Genomic DNA, 25,282 nt, shown 5'->3' with positions numbered 1-25,282 from the left:
ACTGTATGCCCTATTATTACAATTAATATTTTGATAATAACTACAAAATTATAAATAATTATAGTTTTAATTTATTAAAGTTCAGTTACAATGTTGTTCAATAAAGTAATCAATAAACTATGAAGTATCATTAAATCAGTGAAATATAGGTAATGAAATTTAAAGTAGATTGGTAGGTATTCCAATAAATTAAAATAAATATATTATTTTTTATTCAGTATTTTAATTTTTTTTTTGTAAAAAGTGGTTTGCTTAGTCTTTTTCTTTGGATGTTCTTTGGATTTAATTTTAGTTTCGAATTTTAAGTTTTTATTTGATTGATTTGAACAGGGCTCGTTATTAGACCAAATTTGTTCTTCAGATTCTTTTCGTTCAATTGTACTAAGCCCACTGTTTTCATGTTCAAAAAGAGAAATTCCATTTCTTGCATTGCTTTCTATTACTTTTAATTCCTCTACATATTTATTGAAGGTTTGCGTTCCATAATTAGACAAAATATCTGCAATATTTTTAGTTATCGCCAGTGCTGTATTAAATTTTTCCCTATCCGATAATATTTTGTTGGGACAATCAAAATCATCAGTAAAAGTTTAATCTTCAATATGATCATTGATGTCTACATTTACGTCATCTGTATCCATACTTAGTGCATCTTCAATTGAAATAATATATCTTGCATAAAAGCAATTTTTGAAAATATGTCCAAATTATTATATTTTCTTATCATAAGAATATGACAACATGGTGCACTAAAAGAATTCCAAAATGAACAATACACCCAGTGATGACATTCGAAATATTTAACAAAGGGTTCGCTAACAGAAAATTTTTCCTTAACAATTTTTTTTTTCGCTCAAATGGTGCATCGGAAGGCTCTAGTTTAGTAGTGTTACAGAGTATAATACGTATATTTTAATATTTTTAAAAGAATCAAACCATTGAGAAATGTTACATGTGTTTAACAAGGTTCGGAAAACTTTGAAAATGTTAACAACGGGTTCGGCCGAACCTGTGCGAACCCGCTGAATATCACCACTGAATACACCTTAAAGGGAAAATTTTTGAATTAACATGGCTTCCGATTTGTATCAGAAGTTTTTATGCAGTTAATCGGGGTCTCCTGCCCGTAAGCTTTCCATATCACGTTTTTCATCTATCTAACTCTGTTCTCGAGATTAAGGAAAGACGGATGGACAGCAGTGGGAATTTATAGGTCTACGATTTTTTTCAAATTGCAGTCCAATCATTTAAAAAAGAGCTAAAGTGCCAAACAGATTTCTTGACGCGAATTAGCTCCCAAAAGAGCGAATCTAGCGACCCTGTGCCAATGTGCTAGTAAATTTGTGCCATTTGGCTAATCTAATTAACTCTGTAAATACTATCTGTATACGCATTCCAGTGTAATTATTCAAAATAACTGAGTTTTATCATAATTTTGTCGAGTTTGAATATGCGACTTTTCCACCGAGTCTCTCAAATTTATATAAAATTCTGAAAAGAGAAATGATAACGAAATATCTCTGCGTAAATAGCAGATATTTTAAAGACCTGAAAATTCGGAGGTTTCGGTTTCAAAAAGTCACTAGGTTTCATTTAAAAACGCGAAATCTCAAAATTGCGAGATTTAACATTGCACCTGTGACGTCATATACTTTATCATATGCATTATACTGTATAATGACTTCATTGATTATTTGTCTGAGAAAAACCATTACGTCATTTCAGAAATTTTGTAAAATTCGATTTTAATTTCTAAACATTAAAATTTTTTTCCAAAAATATTCTAATTCGAAAATAGTTATTAGTAAATTTAGTTAATAGAAAATACGATTCTCGAGCAAGGTCTTAGAATTCTTGATTCTCGAGAGCAATTTTTAAAGCGAAATCTAAACCGGAAACGGAAGTTACATCATATAATAAGCTGAAGTCATGCATATATGTTATCTGTAGTTTATTATTATTTATACTACTCTATAGTCGAGTATTTGAAGAAATTCAGAGATTATTTCCACATCGAGCAGTATATTTAACAAATATTAAATCAGATGACATCTAGGTAACCTTTAAATATATTATTATTATTATTATTAAACGTGTGATCCATAAGATGTTATATGAATATGGTGTAACAAGCAAAAGTATTGATAATTCGCGGGAAATTAATATATTTACATGATATATCTTAATACATTCCTTATTCTTCTAGTTATTCTTCATATTGAATCCATTTCTATATTTAAAACCCAACAAACAAACAAGACAGTTTTCATGAGGTATGTATGTACAGTACTGTACTGTACATCTTTTTACATTTTAAATATGAATGTAGTTTTAAATTAATAAAAGTAAAAATGATATAAATTAATATACTGATAGTTTATTTTCTGATATGATATTAGATTTTTTATAGTGCTTCTATGTTGTGAAATATATATATATATATATATATATATATATACATATATAGAGAGAGAGCTTTATCATATTCAAAATAGTCTGGATTTCATCAAATGGTTTGTTCCATATCTCATATGTCAAGTTTAATGTGTTTACATTAATTAATATGTATTTGATGAAATTTCACCCTGCCCAGTTTTTTTATAAGTCATTTTATATGTAATTGTTAATCATTTTGTTGAGGTGAGAAATTGCATTTTGAATAACATGGTAATGTTTTTAAATAGATATGAATAGAATAAGTATTATAACAAATTTTAATCATAGTGAAATTTGCTCCTTAGTTTATAATATATTTATTAAGTGTTTATTTATTTATTAAATACAGTATATACACATACCAAAAATTAGTAATTTTAATTTTTTTTGTATAATGATCATTTTTTACATTTTATGAAATTGACTGTTGATTCTATTTAAGTTTATAATAAATTTCAAAAACAAAATATTCCAGTTTATTTCATAGTACAAAAAAGAAATTTTAAGGGAAAAAAAAGTAGAATTGTACTGTACTTATTATTTTATATCATTTACCAGAAATCTTATAAAACTGATATATTTTTTATGATAATATTTTAAGAACATATTAAATGATTATAAATTATTTTAATAATAATTCTTTTTGAAAATATTGATCACTTAAATTAAGTTATTTGGTACAAGCAATAACTTAGCTTAATATAAAATTTCCAATAAAATATAGCAGTTTATATATCATTTAGATCAGTGATGAGCAACCTTTTCTGGTGCAGGCTAGAAGGAAATTTTATAGGATCCCAACATGCCATATACATTTTTTTTTCTTTTATGGAGTTGCAGGCTTTAAGCCTGCCAAGTACCAACTACACCATAACTGTCAGTACACTTTACTAAAATAATATACAGTAATTTGCTAATGTTAAGCAAATTAGTAATATATAGTATGTAGTTATCTTTTCATTAGCCATGTTTGGTTTAAATGTTCTTTATCACAAATATTGGCTTAGAGTTGCATAATGGCACGAATCAGAAAACACAAAAAAAATTACATTAGTAACCCAACAACTACTGGTTTATATCAAGCTATTATATTGCAATTAATTTAAATTAATTACTAAATAATTTGTCACTAGAGAGAGGTGTTAGGTGCCATCTCTTATTAGATTTAATAAACACTGGAGGAGTTATTATGACTGATTGATCTTACATAACAACAAGGACTATAAGACTGCCAGATTACAGTTACTTTATATTTGTGCAGATAAGACAAACTTCAGATAAGACAAGAAATAAATTTTTGTCAAAGATTTATAGTTTTAGCATATATCTATCCTATAAGACGACCCCCAAACTATCAACAGCCTATGAATTTAGTTTAGACCACCAATCATCTGAATAATAATATTGTATAGCATATACAGAATTATGTCCTATTTGTAATTTTTCGAATGAACAAATTTTATTTTCTTGCATCTGGCAGCACTGCCTTGCTATTGTTGCAAACATTTGCACTGATTCGGGCATTCAGGTAATGACCTTGACTATTCACCAAAACATTGTATGGTCTATTCTATTTTATGGACATATTACTCTCTACTAGTAAATATACTACTGGCCAAGTAAAATACAACACCATTTAGGACTCTAGATATTGCAGGTTTTGCATTTTACTTGGCCAGCAGTGTAATTACGGTTTTTCCATTTTTTATAATGATTTTAATTTATATAAATTTCAATCTATTTCTTTTTTTTTTTTTGTATCTGTCCTAAAAGATGACCCCGGATTTTGGGGATCTTTTTTATGATTCAACTATCGTCTCATCTGCACAAATATACAGTATATACAATGTTTACATTGCTTATAATAGCTAGTTCTTTATGTATTTATCCTAACATGGGAAAATAATTATTTTACGGCATAAAAAACCAGATCTGACTCTGTTTCTAAACAAACTTGACGACAATCCTTATGATCTCCTTCTAAGCTTGGAGCAAAAAAGTGACTTTAGTCCATTTTTTGGTCATGTCTATCACCTGTATAGATGGTGGAATCCATACTAATATTTACCATAAGCCCAGATACTAACCTATTTTCTTACCACACAATTCCTGTGATCCACCATTTGTAAAGCTCTCAACATTCAGGTCCTTAATATGATGGGCCTACACCCATTGCTCTAATATAAATGACACTTTAGTTGAACTGGATTATATTGAAAGAATTGCCAAACAACATGGATTTCCTACAACTTTGATACATAAATTAATTAACACTTTTAAAAACACTACAGCTACATTTTCCCAATTGACATCTAAGAGGAGAATTGTATTACATTGTTTTCCCATGTTAGGATGAATACATAGACTAGCCAATATGAACAATGTAAACATTGTATATAACTTTAATCAATGGTCTTTGGAATCTTACGTAAAGACAACAACCCTATCAGCCATAATTAGATTTAATAATTACAAAATTAAGTTAATATCTTAAGGGCAGCATATTAGGTCCTTGAAGACTGCATATAGATTGAGGCTGTGTTGCTGATGATTGATTTAGATTATAAAATAATAAATTGCAATTTAAATTGTTTTTAAAAAATCATAATTAGTAGTTTCATTTTTCAACAAATTCTTATGAAACAGTTTTTAAATATTTCTAAAGTATTTTATATGATGATAATATTAAAAGAAAATATTGTATTATTACAGATTTTTCATTGCAATAATTTTTGAGTCTTAAAGGTAGTCATAAGAATTTGATTTTTGAAAAATTATGTGATATTAACCAAAACTTATGTTTCCAAAAATCTTATTTTCTTAATATTTAACTCATTGGTGAATGTGCCCATGGCAAATTGCTGCAAAATAAAGATATTCTCTCTTCCTATTACAAGATACAACATGTTTATGAAATTGGGTCAGTTATCCTACCTGTTTAGTTGTTACTGGACTTTGAATGAAGTCTCATTTGCGTTGTAACTGCCACTACGTGCCCTGCCATGTAACTAAAATATCAGTATACTTTTATATATGTGTGTTTAATTTTTTTAATAAAGTAAGTCAATATTTGCAAGTTTATTAAATAAATATATTAAATTAACACTGTCGTAAGTTTTTATAAATTTTTAAATTTATATTAGTCTATATTTTTTTAAAATATAAGGGAAAGGAAGAGGCATCCAAAGTAGCAGTAAAAAACCTAGAATTTAGTTTTATAAATGTGGCATATACAAAAACAATAGGAAAAAATTAATTTGTCAGGAATGGGTACAAATGTTTGCAAAAAGAATAGGAATATAGTGATTATATGTGCCGTGTGTGAACGTGAACATCACATGAATATAAAGTAACTTTTTTTTTTATTATCTAAATATTTTATAACCAATTTGTTCATTAAAATGTTGTAAAATTATTTTCTGGTATATCTGATTCATATTTTCAAAACAATAATTAATTATTGATTTAAATCAAGTAACATTACATATGCGGTGTAATTGCTGCGATGCGCCCTCTTGTGAAAAGCGCTCCTGAAAAGCGCATTCACCAAAGGGTTAAAGACTTTTCTTATGTTAAGATAGTTGTTAAATATTTTTGTAAGACTAAATAAACAGTTTTGCAAATACTAAATTATAATACAAAAAATTGAAGAACTGTTTTTTACTTTATTACAAATAATATGAGAAGCCAGGGGTTATCTAAACCCCTTTGATCAGTGTCAGGTTGGTAAAAACCTGCTCACGTTGTCACTGGATGGCTAGGAGGGCTATAAGTCAAGTGGGGAGGTTGCGGATAAGTCTATAGTTTGACTGGTTTATACAATTGGAGTCAGCATCCGTTTAACCAAACAATAACTTTAATAAGAATATAAAGCGATTTACAATAACTAGCTACGATTACAATTATATGCATAGCATATAGCACACACATCTCTATATGATCCGATATCTATGGGATATATACTACCTCTAACTTAAGATTTAAGATGACTGAGAGAGAGTTTACATAAATTGGTTAACTATCATACCTCTATACCATAATAGCCGTTGTCTAGGCAGTAAATTATCTGAGGAGGACCGGGGAGACATTTGGGAAGATTTTTACAAATCACCAAAAATAAAGGTAATCCTTCGGGACGACTCTGTGTTGTCATCTTCTGAATATGTCTGCCCCGACGAATGGGTGCCTGGCCATTATATTCCTCTCCAGTGTGGGAATTTGGTCTCATGATCTTCTGTTTATAGTGATGACACCTTCAGTGTGTCATCGATGGGCCAGCTACAGTGATGGGAATCTGACTTGTTATCAGACTCACACCGTGAAATTGTTCAACTTTCAAAGCTTTCTCAGATTGATTAGAGGGGGAAAGGGACTTGTTGCATCAAAGACCCCCCTTTTAAGATGAGTTTCTTGGGAAACAGATGAGAAAAAAGAAAAGTTTCTAATAATGCAAATTTTTATTAGAAATTATAGAAAAACAGCTCCCAGATTCTCACAATAATGTTTATTTAATAACAATTTAAAATTGTTTAATATATTTGATGATGATCAGTGATTCTTGGAACAGATAGTTTATCATCAAGATTTTTTAACAAGATTTTCATGATGTTATCAAAAAACCATTAAATCTTTATGACTTATTTCTGAATTTTAAATTTTACAAGAAGGATAATTATTTAGTACTTCCTTCTTATTTATTGAAAGAATTTTGAGGAATTCTAACAAATTAAGAAAATAATATATTTTTTTTTGTGGAAATATCTAATTGTTGATAAAAGTTATGCAAAATTATATTAAATTAATTAATTTTAAGTTATAGTAAATATAACATAAATATGATAAANAAAAAACCGATCCAAGTGATTTTTGACATTGTCATTTCAAGTAAATGTCTTACAGTTAAAAAAAATTGTACAGACCGGAACAAGTAATAATCTGAGTGTGCTCGATCTGGTGAATAAGGTTGGTGTGATAGCACATCCCATCTAAGTTATAACAGTTTCTGAGGAGTTACCAAACTTGTGTGAAATTTGACATTATTGTGGTAAAATACTACAGCTGTTTTTTTTTTTTATCAATTCTGGTTGGCTTTTTCTGTTTGATGATATTACGCAATTTGTTTACTCGAATGCAATACACTTTTGAATCAATTGTTAAATTGTCTGGTAAAAGCTCCAAAAAAATTTCCTTAATATCCCACCAAATCGAGCATTTCTCTTTAAGAACTCATGGAATTCATATATTGAGCTTTGAAACAAAACCAATTTGTTTCAAGTACTCATAAACAGTTCAATTTGACAAATTTAATCTCTTAGTGATTTCACGTGTTGTTATTCCGCAGTTTTATTTTGTTTTCATTGGCTTCAATTGGCCATCCATAATGTGGTGCATCTTCAATACTGAAATTGCAAGAACAAAATTTTGTAAACCAGTTTTGGTTTACAAAACTGGTTTACAAAATCTGGTTTACACTGTCGTTCTGCCAACACATCTCCACCATACATGTCACACGATTTTTTTCTCGCTTGAACGGCATTATTATTTTTTTTTGTAATAAAAGAGCAAAATATGCCGAAGATTCTGCTTTCGATCTTCCATATTTGATGGGACACAAAAAATAAACAATTGCACGAAATCAAACAAAATTTTTTACAAATAAGCCATAAAATGCTAGCTGTCAAAATATATAATGATAATACGGTTTAGAACAAAAATGGTGGGAAAAATACCACTAATTTGTCTAGTGGTAAAAAAAATGAACTTACATTCCAAACAACCCAATATTTGTATTAGTAGACTTACAAGTGAGAACTTTTCTCTTTGTGATTAAGATGTTCTTTCTCAACTAGTTTAACTTTTTTAATTTGAGCTTGGATATATTGCTTGGGATTTCTGATGATTTTTTTTCATTTCTTTGTTGCTGGTTTAGAATCAGGAATATTTTGAGACTTTTAAGTATTAGAAGTACTTGCATTACTAGCCATTGTTCTCTAAAGTTCACAAGTTCAAACTGGTTACATGATTAGAATATATTGCGTTAAAAATTTATATGTTTGGGATTTGTTAGCTGTTTGTTCAATATCATTTGTACCTGAGGATGTCTATTTCACATAAATGAAAATGTTAGTAAATTTTTCCTTTTTTCTTGATATACGCTGGTGTTGGTTTTATGAATGATATATTTATACAAACCCAGTTTTTGAGATATATTGATAACTGTTAAGTAGGTCAAAAATGTTAATTTAATTAAATGCTTTTTGTAAGTATAATAATCAATCTGAAGCACTATATATATATATTTAGCAGATTTATATTATAGCCATAGTATTTAAGGCAATTGTTTGGCTATGTATCTATAAATGCTTTTGCTGGATCAATGTTTTTTTTTTTTTTTTTTACTCTTTCTGCCTTTTCTGGTGTTAATTTCAAAGTGACCTTTGAACTTTTGTTGGGGATAATGACAAAAGAAATACACACAAACAGTTTTTAACCAACAAAAAATTATTTAATAACACAAAACCATCACTACTAAACCCTTAGATTTCAGCCAATCCAGTAAAGTAACAAATCAAATTTGCATATGTTCCAACTATTATAACTATGCCATAGACTATTATAACTAATTTAAACAAATGTTTCCAAGTATCAAATTGAATTAATTTTAATAGTGGGACTAATAATAACTGAGTTACAAGTATATCTAAAACTCTGAAACTAAATATACAAACAATATTGTGCCGATAGGTGGCCGAACACTTCAAGTCTCAGTGTTGTAATTCCTTGAGCTTTAGCTGTAGCGCCATACATCTCCTCTCAACAATGTCTCTCTTGACCTGGTACCACTCTCACTTGAGCTTGAGGACATCTTTCACAGTTTGTCTATCTTGGTTCTCCCAAGTTCTTCCTGCTTCTATCCTTGTCCAAGACTTACCCAAAGTGAGCACTCCTCCATTCGAGCCCCTCAGATATTTCCTCCCCATTGTCCAGACCAGTTTCCCTCACTTCTATTTATACAATAGAGCTGGTCTGGAAATTAATACAAACAACAGCATAATGCCAGAGAAAGGGTGGAAAGAGTATATAAAAATGAGGTGGGCAAAGATAAAAATAAAAAACATGACAGACCACTACAGTGGACACTAAGAGGGCCTTTTTCTTATTGTGGGTTCAACCAGGTCTACAATGGAGTGGTGGATGATGAGGAACAGGGCTCAACATATCTGGGAAAGGTCGCTCTTCTAAAATTTCCTGGGGTTTTTTGACCACATGGGTTCAATCCTAGGTTCTGCACAATAAGAAGTCAAAATCTTAATCATCTCAACCCAACTGGTCAGCAGATCAAAATACCATGTTAATCTTTCTTAAAATTAGCTAACTAACATTGAATAAAAAGTTTTAAAATGCTAGCCATTTATTGTTATCATTATTGGTTTGATTTCAGATGTCATCTATACTAAATAAAGTTTACAATGAGGAAACAAATCCTATTTGTAAGTATATTAATTTTAATGAAATTTTTTAGTTTCTGTAATTACTTTACAGATCTTATATGAGTTATAATAATCAAGATTAAATATGAGTTAGAATTTAATGTATTAGTAGTTTTGTGTAACAGTATACATTATATTTTAATTACTTAATATTTATATACATAATTAAAAATATAAAATATATTAAGATAACTTCATACTCTGTATATTTGTACAAAAAGTCAGATCAATCTAAAGTCTAAAGTTGCCTTCTTTTTTAAATCATTAAAAATGGATGGTCCCAATTTGGACTCTAACAAATCAATAATACTAAATCAAACCTTTATAAAGTCTAAAGTCACAATTATCTACTATACAATATTATATAAAGTCAGACTTCATGGCATTAGAAGTCATCATTATATGAAGCAAGATCTTAAAAATGAAATTAAGTATTAGTTTAATATAACTATAAATATATTTTTAATCATTTTGATTATAATATAATCTTTATAACTAATATTTTATTAGGCTATTATACGTTAGATATGAAGGAAAAAAGGTGAGAAGTATATACTAGACTTGACAATCCAGCTATTCCTTGCACAGATGGGTGCCAGATTAGTGAGTGTGTTGCATTTACTGTGAGTGTATAGACCTAAGGCAATGAATGATATGACTTCTTGCTTTTTGGTAATGATTCTTTTTGGAGACAGATGGACAACCAATATGGTCTGCAGATATGTATACAGAAATGAAACCCAAGTAAATGGGAAAACAAGATGTATGACATAACTAGCATTTACATGGAAACCAAAAGTGCATATGTAATCACACTTAGATTAGCAGATGTGTACTGTATATCATTATCTTAGAACATACCTTAGAACCAAAAAGATTACTTTAACAGAAGCATATATTTAAATTACATCTCAATCCCAAAGAATCTGCAGCTTAGACAGCAAGTGAGTTTAAATTTGTTTCCTTCCATCTTTCCATAGTATGCAAAATTTTGATACAAGCTATTGATGATTCAAAAATAGGCATATTTAAAAGAAACAAACAGCTTTGTATTTTCAAAAACTATATAACCAAATGTTAGATTTTTACATTTTTGAGCAGTAATTAATGGCTTACAGAGGCATAGGAATGACTCTTCATTTGAGAGACCAGTGCAGAGTCACTCTTCATAAAAAGGTGAATGATATGATTTTTTGGCTCAACATATTGTATGGAAGTGACTTGAATCTTGTTTTTGTTTTTTTTTTACTGTTAATTTATTGATGAAATACCTAGTTCCATTTTTTTTTTTTTCATTAGGTGGTCATCATTTCCCCTTACAGGGATCAGAGTCACCCTTGTCCCACAGATAGCACCACAAGGACCTAGTTCCATTTACAAAAGTTATTGTTCTCATACTATAGTAAATTGATACCTTTACTAATCAACAGACTTTCTCATGAAATTGGTTATCACTTCATGCCAATTTTACAATAAGACTTTCTCATGTTTGCTAAACCCAACTGCTTGTCATAGCTTCCAACTTAAACAATAATTTTTACAACATATGATCAGTGATGACATTCGAAATATTTAACAAAGGGTTCGCTAACAGAAAATTTTTCCTTAACAATTTTTTTTTTCGCTCAAATGGTGCATCGGAAGGCTCTAGTTTAGTAGTGTTACAGAGTATAATACGTATATTTTAATATTTTTAAAAGAATCAAACCATTGAGAAATGTTACATGTGTTTAACAAGGTTCGGAAAACTTTGAAAATGTTAACAACGGGTTCGGCCGAACCTGTGCGAACCCGCTGAATATCACCACTGCATATGATTACAAACTCTATCTACTGATGTGTGGTACATACATTTTTATCCCATATTCAACAGCATGGCTGAAAGTAAACAATGAAGACATTAGTAAAATTCAGATCGTATCCACCAATTTCTGGTCCATCAAAAAGAACACCTTACAACTCCTTGACACAAAATAAGTCTATATATTTTACACTATTTACAGAGATACACAACAATACATCTTGATTACTTCTAACTACGAGATATTAGTCCAGATTCCTCACAGTCTTAGGCTAACCTCCTTCTCTAACAGTTGCATTGCCTTATATTTCATTTTAGCCAGTCAATCTGGAGCTAGACTGAGCTGAGCTTTCTACCAGGTCCACTTTGGTTGGTATGCCTGTGTCAACTTGTTTAACCAATCTTTTCCAGAAAACATGTACTGACAAATGAAAACTTGACTTAGCTTGGCACCACTCGAAACCTCTTTGACAACATTTGTGATATGACATACCAGGTTATAAAACTGTAGGCCAGGTCCCTTATGTACCATGATTGGAAGGATCATTGCTCCCCTGGCCCTCATTCTTACACCTATAGCTTAATGATCATTGAGAAGGAAACTTACAAAGAAAAGCTGAATTCTCAAAACATAACATTTTTTTCATGGATGGCTTCATAATCTTAGCATCATAATCAAATTTAACTATAAAATGCAAACTGATAATTGTGAGGATATACAAAGTTAATTGAAAATGTCTCAAGTCTGAAGATGTTTGTAATTTTAAAATATATTAATTACATATTTCATGTAGTACCCACAAAGATAATGAAGAAATTTTATATAAAATCAAAAATGTAATTAAAAATAATCTTTTATTCTCTGAAGTAAATTTTTATGATAATTTTTTAATAATCATCTGTTTGAATTATATAAAATTAAATTTCAGAAAAAACAATGCATGTTAAATATTAATTTAATTATTATTATATTATATTTGGATTAAAAAGTTTTTTGTTTCTTCTACAAAGTTACTTTTTCTAAAGCAAAGATTGTAAACTGGTGGTCCTTGGGCCGGATATGGCCTGTTAAAGCTTCATATCCAGCCTGTGGCCTTGATTTCTTTTCTAAAAATCAATGTTTCTAACATCCTGTGGGGATTAAAATTTAAAAAATTCAAACATTAACTGTTTACATAAGTTGTAAAGACCTGACAAGAAAAGGACCTTTATTAGAACCTTTTACTTTTTTGACTGTTATGTGTACATAACAAGGGAAAGTTTGGAATAGTGTCAAAGTTGACTCTGAGTATATTTTGCAAATCTCCACATTTTGAGACTTCCTGAATCCAAAAAAGTAAAAAAATTACAAAAAAATTCTGTGTGTGTGTGTTGGCATCTATTTTGTTTAATATCTCAAGATGAGGGTAAAGATAAAAAATGAAATTTGGCATGGAAAATTGTGTATAAGGGGAATTGGTGCTATTAAATTTTAGTGGTTAAGGGTCAAGGCAGTGGTGAGATAGAGGGTGATCATGTCATAACTCAAGTGGAGTCAAACTTAATGATGAAGTAATATGTTATTAGCATTTACAATTTTTTTACGAAACTCATCACTAACCTCAAAATTAAAGCTTTTTCCATTCAATAATAAAAATATAAAAGTTATTTTTTGAATAAAATCTGATAATAGCCAGAAAGTTATGCAACTTATTGCTGGATTGTTTTTAATTACAGTATGTTTTGGTAACCAAAACATACTGTAATTAAAAATATACATCTATCTGATTAGCTCTGCTGCATTTGAGTTTGAGACCCGTTCTAAAGTCACAACTCAAGAAGTTTCAATCTCAAAGTTATGACTTTAGACAAGTTTGACTGATATCAAAAATTCTTAATAATCAGACCAGGAGAAAATGCAGATATCTGTGATGAATATCTTTTCATACTGATTTGATATCAAAACAGAGTTGAAGTTTCTTAATAAAGAAATAGTGTAAAATATTTTAATTGAAACACTGATATCAAAGACATTTGGTATTATATATCTTCTAAAAGCCTTCTCACATTATTTTAACAAAAATATTTGATACTCTCAATTTTAATAAGTTTTTACTTTTTCATGTTAAAAATAAAATTATATTAATAATGCATTAAATATTTATAGATAATTTATTAAACATACAAATTTTTAAATATTTTTATTAATGTCCTTATTGAAATGTCCTTGACTTTTTCCTTTTATTTCCATTTTTATCATTCCTAACATTATAATCTTAAAATATTTCTGTAGAAGTATTTTATTTAATATTTTAAGACTTTCTGTTTTCTATTTTTTCTTTCTAAATTTTTATATAATTGAAGTTAAAAATCTAAAATATTTTAAAGATTTTAGTATATTAAAATATATTGTTGAAAAATTAATACAAAAATATGATCAAGTGTGATCATGTGTGTTAATCTTTTGTATTAATATTTATATAAATTGTATTGCTAAAAATAGACAATCTATTTGAAATATCTTATAAGAAATGATACTAATATATAAAAGCATTTTTTAAAATTTACTTTGGATAAAACAATTTAAAAATTTTCATTATGATTTAGAAAATTTTTCATTTAATGTATAAATTTCATTACAGTTTATTTAGACACAGCACACATTTTTTAAAACTACAAAGTACATATTTTTTTTTGTAATTGAACACTTATTGATAACCAAAATGTTTTAACTAACTTTTCTTTTGTTTTCTCCTTGTCATGATTTATTGGGAATATATTTACAATAAACTTTAATTATCATCATTATTCATCAATTTAAAATATCCGGTTCACAATGTAAAGTGATCTGACTTCAAGGAAGTAAACTAATTAATATAAACTTTAAACACACTATGATGCAATTTTCCAAAAAATCTTGAAATGTGTAACATGTCCAGCAAAAAATTTACAGAACATTTTTTCCTCAAACAATAACATTATAAAATTTTATATGAGTGTTATTGCAAAAACAAACAAACATAATATTACTCTAATTTTTTAAATATTTTTCTGTTAATAAAATTATTTTTGAGTTATTTTGCAGAGTTTGATAACATGAGAAGAAAACCATTTTTGTTTTTTTTTTTTTTCTTTCTTTCTTTTAGTTATGAATGTTACAAAGTAAAGTTATACTGTAATTTTATTTTTAAAATAACTACTGTATTATAATTTATGAAGAAAAGAGAGAAATTTTAAAGAATTGATTTTAAAATTGTAAGTTATATTCATTAAGTATACAGTAGTGTCAATTAACCAAGACCCATTTAGGCCAGATATAAACCCATTAGATGTACAGTACAATACAGGGGATAATTCTGACTGTTATTGCACATGCTGAGTCTTTTTATATAAACATCCCAAAGCCTGTGTGAAATCCGGAATTTTTGTCGACTATTTGTCGATTAATTGTCCTGTATTTGCTTAAAATCTAATTAAATTTTCCTTTAACTTAAAGTGGAACCTAACGGAAAAAAAAACTTTTCGTTTATGTTCGACATAAACATCCGTTCAATTCGAAACTAATCCCACATTCCAACGCTAAAGTTGATAGTTAGCATGGTCCCGGGAACAACTCTGACCCATCTGCATACCTTTTACCTCACAACAATTGGTCACATGACCATTCTCCCACGCTGAACTTATAAAAACCCCTTCCTTCCCCTTCTCGGGGGAGTCGTTCATTCGCCGTCACTTTTACAACTGTGTCCTAAGAATATTGTGTCCTATTAATATACTGTGTCCTATCCGATATTGTGTCCTGAAGAAGAATTATTATCCTAATCCTACCACATCGTTGGATATCAAAACCTTTTTCCTTAAGAATATTCAAAGACATAAAGAGGTATGGACCTTATTTTTGTGAACTCTCTCTCGGTCCTTCGCGGTTCAGGGATTCAGATTTTCCCTTTTGAAATTGGTTATTGTAATCTCTATGTAGCTAATAAATCGTTGTTATCCTGTTAAAGTGGTGTCATCTTTACTCATATATCGCCAGTCATCTTACCGACGCACTCCTCCCTCCGCCACTCGACCCGAAACATTTAATCCCGTTACTGCGGGAAAGGTTAAAATTTTAATCCATCCTGACCAGTGATAAGGGTTTAACGACCTGTTGCCGGATCGGGAGACCTACACCCTCCCCGGCGGTTCACACCTGATATTTTAGTAATATGCCAAATGACTGCCAGTTTAAATTGATCTACTTTACCACTATAATTTTTAATTAAATTTTGAATAATTTAGAATAATCTGGAAGAAAAGAATCAGCCTGGAGTGGGACTTGAATGCACAACTCTAGCTTACTGTATGGATGCATTGACAGTTACACTACAAGGCCCTACAACAGGCATGGCCAACATACAGCCCGTGTAATGAATTTATGTGGCTTGAGATTAATCTTTCAATATTAGCTACTCAAGTCTGAATAGCTCAATGAAAAATTCTGACGTCTAAAAAAGAAAAAAAAAGGTCAACAACTCACTGTGCATTTAGAGTTAACGCTCCATTACAAATCTCTTAAGTACAACATAGAATGTTTATAATGCATGATAATGTGAAATGTATCTGTAATCTCTATGTACAATTTAGTCTCTACAGGATGACACCACAATGAGATCTTGCACCACCTCAAAATCTTCCTAGGACAGCGTCTGGTTTGGCCCGTGAAAAAAGTTTTCTTTCCAATTTGGCCTGGAGGCAAAAACTGTTGGCATCCGTCCCTACAACTTGATCTTCCCTTCCAGACATATTTAAGATATAACTATACTCAGTTACTTACAGCACTAACTGGGAACACCTTCAGTACCCATATCCCCAGTTGGCAAATGTCTGGAAGGAAAAATTAGGTCAGAGGTCCAAATAACATAACTGGCAATGCATCTGCATGGAAAACAGGAATTGGATGGGTTCAAGTCCCGCTCCAGGCCGATTCTTATCTTCCAGAATATTCTAAATCAAGAATTGGCAACTGTTTTGTTACTAAGGGTGTAATAAAAATTTTAAAAACCATCAAGGGCACATTAATTTTCTGAAAAAAAAAAAAAATCACAAACTATAATAAATAAACAAAATAATTATGTTTTGAAATATGTATATTTATACAAAATAAAGATATGATTTTGTGTTATTTTAAGTATATACTTTTCATTTTTTAGTTTATAATGCATATACTTAAAATAACAAAATCAGATTAAATAAAATTACAAGTATATATATTTGTGCTTGTGTAACTATGGTTCTAGAGAAGTGCATCTGAAATGCATCATGGGTGACATGTTGGGAATCTATTCTGAATTATTTATTAAATATTAATTTAATTATAATTAAATTTAATACATGATGACACCTAACACCTAGTTCTAGTAGCAAATTATTTAGAATTTAAATAAAAATAAAATAAATTATATAAATAATAAAAAAGTTAGTCTTTATTTTATAATATTTTAATAAACACATACAAAAACAGGAAAGTTCTGGAGTCTTCTATTCATAGCCTTCAGAATACAATTAACAATAGCAGAATCAACCTTTTTTGGAGGCTCTTCTTCACCTATACATATGCAAATTGTCTAAAAGTTTCATTTACTTGGCACATTTTTTTTTCTATGCTCCATTTTCAAATTTTGTAACATTTTAATGTTTCTCTGTTAATTATAAATACAGTAGACCCTCTATAACACAGGTTCCTATAATTACGATTCCTATAAGACGGTGAAAAAATTACGACGGTATCCGTACAAACCTGGTAAAAAAACTCCTATAATTCGGTAAAACGTCATCGGGCAGCCGAACTACTTTCCGCCGTCCAGCGCCACGCTACAGAGAATTTAGGCGGGTAAATTGAGTTTACTATCGTCTGTACTGTATGTAAATTAGGTACCGTAAATCTAATACAGTACTGTAATTGTATACATTTTTTGTGAAAGAAACATTTCTTATTAAACAGCCATAAAAATTATTTATATTAATGATGTCTCCAAAGTTCAACGAAGTTTTCGCAGAAAAATAACTTATCAGAAATCGCCCGCCGTTTGGTGCACTGCTCCGCGACGAAAACAAGCTTAAGCAATGGCGACGTCGAACGGTGCACACTCAGTAAGTAATCCTACAATTTTTTGTTTATAGCATAGTTTATACGGATTATTCCCCAAAAAAATTATACATATTTTGGAAATGTTGAGTCGAATTAGTCTAGAATCGATTAATTTTATGGAAGAAAACCTTTCAAACAGCCGTAGTCCGTAAACTTCACACGTGCCGGGCTGTGATTGGCAAGGACTCATACAAAATTGATTCATAAAGAACGGAACGTATTTACCATGTTATAGGTGGGTCGACTGTAGTTACATAAGTGTTTAGGCATTTCTTGGGTAGAGCATAAATTTATGCTGATGACATGCAATCCACACACAAAACAATACCATGAAAAATTACAAAATACAGTATGATGTTCAAGAAAGGTTTCGGCATCAATCATTATTCTCAAGTATTGATAGAATTTATTATTGTGATGTAATTATTCTCTATTTTTTCCAGCCTTACTCTCTTGCTCATTTGGCATGCTATCAGTTGCCAAACTAATCACATTTGTTCTATTGTGGCTGAAAGAATATCCATGCAAGTGCAATATCAAGAAGAAAGATTTCTTTAGTGTTATCGGCAAATTCAACTGTAGCATCAAAAAGCTGGGGTTATACGGTATAATTTCAGTTTTAAGTATTGTAAGTTATTTAGTATGCTCATATACATATAAAGTTTGTGTTTTATTTTTAATGTTTCGATTTTTTTTCTCAATTCTTCAAGGCGTTTTATTTATATTTTGGTCCAAATATTAAAATCATTCATCTGGCTATAGGCACTATTATTATTGCTGCATTTTTTCTACTCCAGGTAAAAAAATTAAACTTTAAAATTTATTAGTTTCATTATATCATCATCAAATTAAAATCCAATTTAATTGATAAAAGCTAAAGTAGCTGCTGAATTATTGGACTATTTGCAGGTTGCATTAATTATTAAAATTAATTTGAGATGGCAGCATATCTGCCTCCCTCTAGTCAGATTAATTGGTAACTAATTATTAATGTAAAACACAAACACTGAACCAATTTATGGTATGGAACGATCGACTAATCATAAAAAACGAATGTTTTTGAACCCCTTCTGGGCTCTTCATCAGGTTTTAGCTCGTAAATTCGATTGACCTATTAATGTAACCTGAAAATAGCCCAATAATTTGACAGATTGGCTTTAGTTATTATTATTATACACTTTTAATATTTTAATTTCAGGAGCCAAATGCAGTTGAAATTAGCAGTATTTTGGAAAATAATAATATAAATATTGGCTGTGGAGCAGCTCAGCAATATTTTTATGGTTACCTGAGAATAATTATGTCTGCAGAAACAAATGGTAATGCTGTTTAAATGAATTGAATATATTTGATTTAGGTTTTGCTATTTACTTTAACAGGATTTGACTGTACAGTAGAGTGTCGATTTTCCGAAAGTCAATCATCCAAAACATCAATCATCCGAAAGAATTCCAGTCGGCAAATTTAAATTTTCGCCAGTGCTGTGGCGCTTCAATCTTTGGCTATGTCTTGGGCTACTCAAATATTTTACGTTTTTGATACTAAATTAACATCTGAAGTATAATTTTTTATTGTTTTTATATTTTTCAATATATTTATTTTGTTTGTACAAAATAAAAAAATAATTTTTGACAATACGATAGTCTTTGTTAGGCTTAACATTGACGAAAATTCAACGGAGAAAAATTTCAACATCGGATACGTTAAACTATTTTTTCGTACATAAATCGGTTATCCGAAACATCAGTTATACGAACAACCCCAGTCCCCAATTGATTCGGAAAATCGACGCTCTACTGTATTTACAAAATTGAAAGATCTTAAAAATTGGCACTTTGTATTAATGAAACTTGTATTCATCAAACTTATTAACATTGAAATGCTTTTCCTCTCATCCACAGGATCACAAATTTACTTTACATCTCTAACTGCATTATTATTTAAAAAAAAGTCCACCATACCTTTAAATTGCAGTCTATTTTAAACACTTATCGAACGTTTTCAGTCAGATTAACATAAGGTTCGATAAGTGTTTAAAATAGACTGCAATTTAAAGGTATGGTGGACTTTTTTTACAAATTTACTTTGCATTAATGTGAGTTTCACATAAGCCAATAATTTAATAATGGGATTTGACTGTATTTTAATGATAGAAAAGTTAGTCTTTAAAGATTAAAAGACTAACTGAAATCTCTTTACAGTATATAGGAAACATAAATCTCCCAAATTATATAGTTTTGACAACCTGCATACAATGTGCATTATTTAGCTACAGCAGTATATAGTAGTGATTCCCAAACCCTACCCCTAACCATTTTCCCTTGTGTAAAAAAGGCTTGGAAATATTCTTAGAAAAAGTTTTCTATGAACCTAAATGTACTGTCTTTGTCCCCTTACTGTATATTTTTCTGCACATATGGAAACTTTTAAACACAATGTTTCTTACCTGTTTTAATATAGGAAAGAGAAAGGTTTGTCAGTAACCCTAACCCTTGCCTATGGTCACTATTAGGTCACCCTGCCTCCAGCACCCCTCCTGCCCACTTGCCTCACTTGATTTTGAGAATTTCCATAACAAAAAAAAAAACATGCTCATTTCTAGAACTTTAAAAGTTATAAGTTTGTATGAAATTCAAAATGATAGATGTTCCAAATTTAAAAACATCTGTAATTGGATGATGGAATGATATTTCTCATGTGCAAAGAAAATGTTCACTACACAAATAGCAGAGACTGACTATAGATCATTTGAAAAAATAACACTTTCAATTATGGAAATAAGTTTTAAAATTTAAGCATTTATTTAGTCCCAAAAAATGGTCAAATTGTAAAATATACAGTAAAAGTCATAAATACACATTTTTCTGTTTTTAAAAATGTATAAAGTTGTCCAATGATGATATTTTGTAATTTGATCTACTAGAATCCAAATCATGTTTATTTAAAAGGTTTCAGCATCATAGCATTTAAATCTGGTCCTTAATGATAACAACTGAACTCTGATTACATATGTAATCCTGGTCTTTACATTATTGTAAACATATTGTAGATAATTTAGAAAAGAGTATATAAATATTTAGAAATTAAACTTAACCAATCAAAAACAACCAGAAACTATAAACAAGAAACATCAGTTGACTGCACTTAATATCACTTAGCAGGATGACACATCACCTGATGATGCATTGATAACCAGGAGCTATCATATGATAATAATCCAGAATGTAAGGTTTTACACCAACTCCTTTAGGGTTTTCATTATTTCAGTGGAATGCAGGCTAAGAAAAACAGTACAGGCAAATCTTGCTCTAAAGCACTATCATTATTATTATTATTATTATAGTGATTTTATTATATTCATATTATTTTTGGTACTTGCTTTGCTCTTAAAAACACCAAAAACTTCTGGTTTTTCTTTTTTTTTCCTTACTTTTGCATCTATTTTTTAGACTTAGCATTATTGCACACTTAATAAATTATAGCATAAATCTCCTTAGGTTTTTATATGTACTGGTAAGTGAAAAACAGGTTGTGATTCAATTTATGCTGGCAGTCTGGAACCTAATCTACTATATTAATGAAGTATGTCTGTACTGAACCTTATATAAAAGATCCACAATCTAATCTACAGGGCTGAAGAGAGACCTGCATTCCAGTAACTTTGTCCACACAGTCCAATGAATCTTTAACAATAATCAATCAATTCCCAAGAAAAGAGAACAGAAGATTACCTCCTATTTAAGATCCAAGTTAGAATTGACATCAGCTTTAAAGGTAATATTTGCAAGCTCTGCCAGTATTCGAGGGCATTGGCTAAATTGTAAATGTGTATAGTTAAACAGTAATTGTGATTAATAAATGAAATTTTTTTGGCCATCTTCATACCATCATATAAAATTGGGATTTGCATAGACCAACACTCAATCCTTACACTGCAACACATTCACAAGATGATGGTCACAGAATTTCATAAATGTTTTAATTTATCAGAATTAACATGTCCCAGAATTTGCAATATCTATTGTATTATTGGCATTTTTTATCCACACTAGCTTGATGTCAGAAAATTTGTACATGGAATAATACTTTTGGGCAAAAATTACAATTTAATGTTGTTATTCAGCCCTTGGCAAGCATTGCTCAAACTACAGGGCTAACTGTTTAATAGAAGAAATTTAAAATTTCACAGAAAAATATTAACTTTTATACTGCACTTTTGCAGGATTCAAAAAATATACTAGAAACCACTTAAAAAGTCTTGACTTTTTATCAGAGGTGGTTATATTGAACTTACAATGATAATAATAAAAAAAAGACTGCATTTAATTAGTTTCAGTGACCATTTCTATGACTTCTTTCGCATTAGTTTCAGTGACCATTTCTATGACTTCATTCTCATTTTTTACTACTTCAATAAACAAGTTTTAATCAATTTTAATAATTTAACTTAATCCAAAAATTTGAAAGCTTGAAGACACTTGGAGATGCATTTAAAACAATTGATTTGACAAAACTGTTTAATGTAAACATGCTCCAAATGACCCCTTAGGCTACACAAATCAGATGGATCCATTCTCCCAGTGTAACTTTAATTATATTTAATATTTTATTCCCATCAAAGAAACCATTGAGATGAATAATACAATCATGACAAGTGAAATATTAAATACTATTACAGAATAGTACTCAATATTTGATGTATTAAAATGCTAAATGAGAAACTTTCAAATTAATCTGTATTATTTGAAACTTTGGCATAATGGATGTGCAGAGTAAATGTAGTATAAATAATTTTAAAAGTTTTTGTCATGACATATATACATGGCACGTGTGTGTGTGTATACATAAATCAATTATTTTTGGATATGATAAGTATGACAAGTAAAGAACCTTAAAACATTTGAATGAGAACTATGGTTTTAAATTGAGTTCTTCTGTAATTTACCATTATTCAAGGAACCAGTGAAAAAATATGTTGGCTTTTATGTATTCCCAAATTTAAACATTCTTAAAACATGTCTGAATCTACAAATACATTGCATATATGTTCAGAATGGATAAAATGAGTAAAAACATACATGTTACCAGTGTAAACTCACCCATAAAAGTATTTCATACAATAGACTAATGTACTGTACAATCAGCACCGCTAGACATAGTTTAACAGTTCATCATTGTGTAAAATGTCTTTTGAAAGTAATTGGGGACTCTTTGTTTCCTGTTGAGGATTTGATGTGTCTATCACTGCTGTTTCTAAGTTTGAAACAAAGTCAATATTATTACTGCTTTTATACATTAATACTTCCTTTTGTATTTTGTACTTGTTGCACACTACTTGAACATCTGAAAGCACATTTAAATCACTTTACTCTTTTGTAATACTCACACATTAAAAAAAATGACAAAAGTGAATTTTCCCTTGTAGACTCCTCAAATATCTTTTGTCCCAGGCCCTGCAAAACTCCAGCTGTCCCTATATGTGCATAAGATAATGAGATATTTGAAAGAAAATAAAGAGAGAGAACTGTTACAAAGTTTAATGAATGAATAGTAAATTAAAAATTGCAATTTTCAAACTTATTTTTTTGCAACAATAAAAACTTATTATGTAAATGTATAAAATTGTCCCAAACAACCAGAGTATATCAATAAAATATTTAAATTTTATATATTTTCAATAGCAATTTTTTTAATGGTTATATCTGAATTTTGAAACCTAGACTGCTGTAATTTATTTGGTATATAAAGGAATCTTAGGACAAATAAATAACCATCTGAACAGCAATTAAGCTTTTTGAATTATTAAGTTAACTATTGACATAAACCTTGCATAACTTAATCACTAATTAACTGAGAATAAAATGTAATTCACAATAACAAAAAAATTACTAACATGCACAGAGTATCTTTATTTGGTGCTTTTCCATTTAGTTTTAAAATTGATATTTTGTTGCCAAATTATCATCTGGAAAAATTAACTTCATTTTGTAAATTTAAATTATAGGATGGAGAGAGAGGATTCAAAATTACAGAAGACGACATGGTGTAGATATTTATTCCAAACTGATCATACTGTTACCAGAAAGCTGTCAAAGCCGCAGTTTGTTAATAGATGACCTTTGCGTTCCTGAGATACGACTGGCAAGTCCACTAGACCCATTGATACTCAACAAGAGTGGTATTGAAAGAATTTTTGATTCTACAGTTTATGTAATAGATGAGGTAATAAAGTAACAGTAATTTAAAAAATAAAAGTTTATTAAACTGTTGAAATAATAATTATTAAATCTTTCAATAGCAAATTTGGTTTGTAGCAGAATATGTCCCACCACTGACTACTTTCTGCAAAATGTTAGATTCTGGGACAGGGCATGTGTTTACTGCAGATGACAAAAGGGAACAATATATTCTTTTCTGTCAGCATCTGAAAAAATTGATTGAACAGGATGTGGACTGTGCAGACAAATGCCTTCTTGTCCAATATGATGGTAAATTTTGATTTGCTTTTAGTTCGTGTGTTTATCTACTGATTTTTAAAATTTAAATACATTTCAGATAAAAAAGAACAGTCATTAACACAGTTGCTACTCAAAAGAATAGAAGATGATAGATTGCAAATGGGAAGAGCTGCTGGTTGAATTCTCACTAAAAGAATAATATAATAATGTGATTATTGTATTTCTTAATGGGCACTATTTAAATGTTTATAAAACAAATGCCATATATTGAATATTGATATTCAAATGTTTGTTTATAATTTTGTGTGTTTTCATGTAAATTTTTCAAATTGTCATATTTACTATTCCTTGTCAATTCAATAAAAACAATTTTTAAGCTTAGACAATATGAAAATTGAGGTGCAGTTTATCATCAGAAAAGTGACACGAAATTAATTTAAGAAAACACACCAACTGTTTGTTAGTTGATTTTATTTATTGTACACAAGTACACGGCGAAAATAAATGTTATGCACAAAGTGGTTCGCTCTGTACCCGTCAAAAACACAACAGCCAGACACACATTCCAACAGATAAAAACACAAGCAGGCATTCATTCCCACAACACAGGAGAAAGCTTCCCCAAAACATATGGAAGCACTTTGCCAATCAACTTTTCAGTTGACTACATAATTCTTATAAATATAGCTGCGGAAATAATCAATCTACAATATTCTTCTTTTTGTGTTTTTACCAATGGCGTGTTTGAAAAATCGATTAAAAAACTATATGACTTTTAAAGACTAGACAGATCTGTTAAAAAAATAATAAAACACGCACACACAAGAATTAAATAAACTTTTTTCCAGCAAAATTGTTAAAATTAAATAGTTCATAATTTAAAATTATTATTATTAGCAGCATCTGGAAATTATTTTCAGTTAAACTTTAAATAAAAAAGTGAAAAAAGCATGCATTTGTATCGTGTGCGGTCTTTTTGGTCGTT

General features: G+C 29.5%; 1 protein-coding gene across 3 annotated transcripts; it reads left to right on the top strand.

Moving 5' to 3' along the window:
• Positions 1-1,804: 1,804 nt before the first annotated feature.
• On the top strand, positions 1,805-24,728 carry LOC111617948 (stimulator of interferon genes protein-like). Of its 3 annotated transcripts, none has more exons than XM_023359347.1 (9): positions 1,805-2,056; positions 2,207-2,273; positions 9,878-9,926; positions 18,283-18,467; positions 18,550-18,636; positions 19,038-19,158; positions 23,844-24,061; positions 24,138-24,327; positions 24,395-24,728. In XM_023359347.1, the coding sequence occupies exons 3-9, from the start codon at positions 9,878-9,880 to the stop codon at positions 24,475-24,477; spliced, it is 933 nt and encodes a 310-aa protein (XP_023215115.1). In that variant the 5' UTR covers positions 1,805-2,056; positions 2,207-2,273; the 3' UTR covers positions 24,478-24,728. The 3 variants fall into 3 exon arrangements, with proteins under 3 accessions (XP_023215115.1, XP_023215116.1, XP_023215117.1); XM_023359348.1 differs by lacking the exon at positions 1,805-2,056 and adding an exon at positions 2,114-2,138; XM_023359349.1 differs by lacking the exons at positions 1,805-2,056; positions 2,207-2,273 and adding an exon at positions 2,563-2,640.
• Positions 24,729-25,282: the final 554 nt, after the last annotated feature.

Source organism: Centruroides sculpturatus, unplaced genomic scaffold (genome assembly GCF_000671375.1).
Source record: "Centruroides sculpturatus isolate CEXI.00-Female unplaced genomic scaffold, Cexi_2.0 scaffold57, whole genome shotgun sequence".
NCBI lineage: Eukaryota > Metazoa > Arthropoda > Arachnida > Scorpiones > Buthidae > Centruroides > Centruroides sculpturatus.
The sequence above is the reverse complement of the archived record's forward strand: the minus strand, read 5'-3'. Positions and strand labels throughout refer to the sequence as shown.

Coding starts and splice junctions, on each gene's coding strand:
- LOC111617948 (XM_023359347.1), top strand. CDS start 9,878: ATGTCATCTATACTAAATAAAGTTTACAATGAGGAAACAAATCCTATT. Junction 9,927..18,282: donor TGAGGAAACAAATCCTATTT/GTAAGTATATTA, acceptor TATTTTTTCCAG/CCTTACTCTCTTGCTCATTT. Junction 24,062..24,137: donor CAGTTTATGTAATAGATGAG/GTAATAAAGTAA, acceptor ATCTTTCAATAG/CAAATTTGGTTTGTAGCAGA.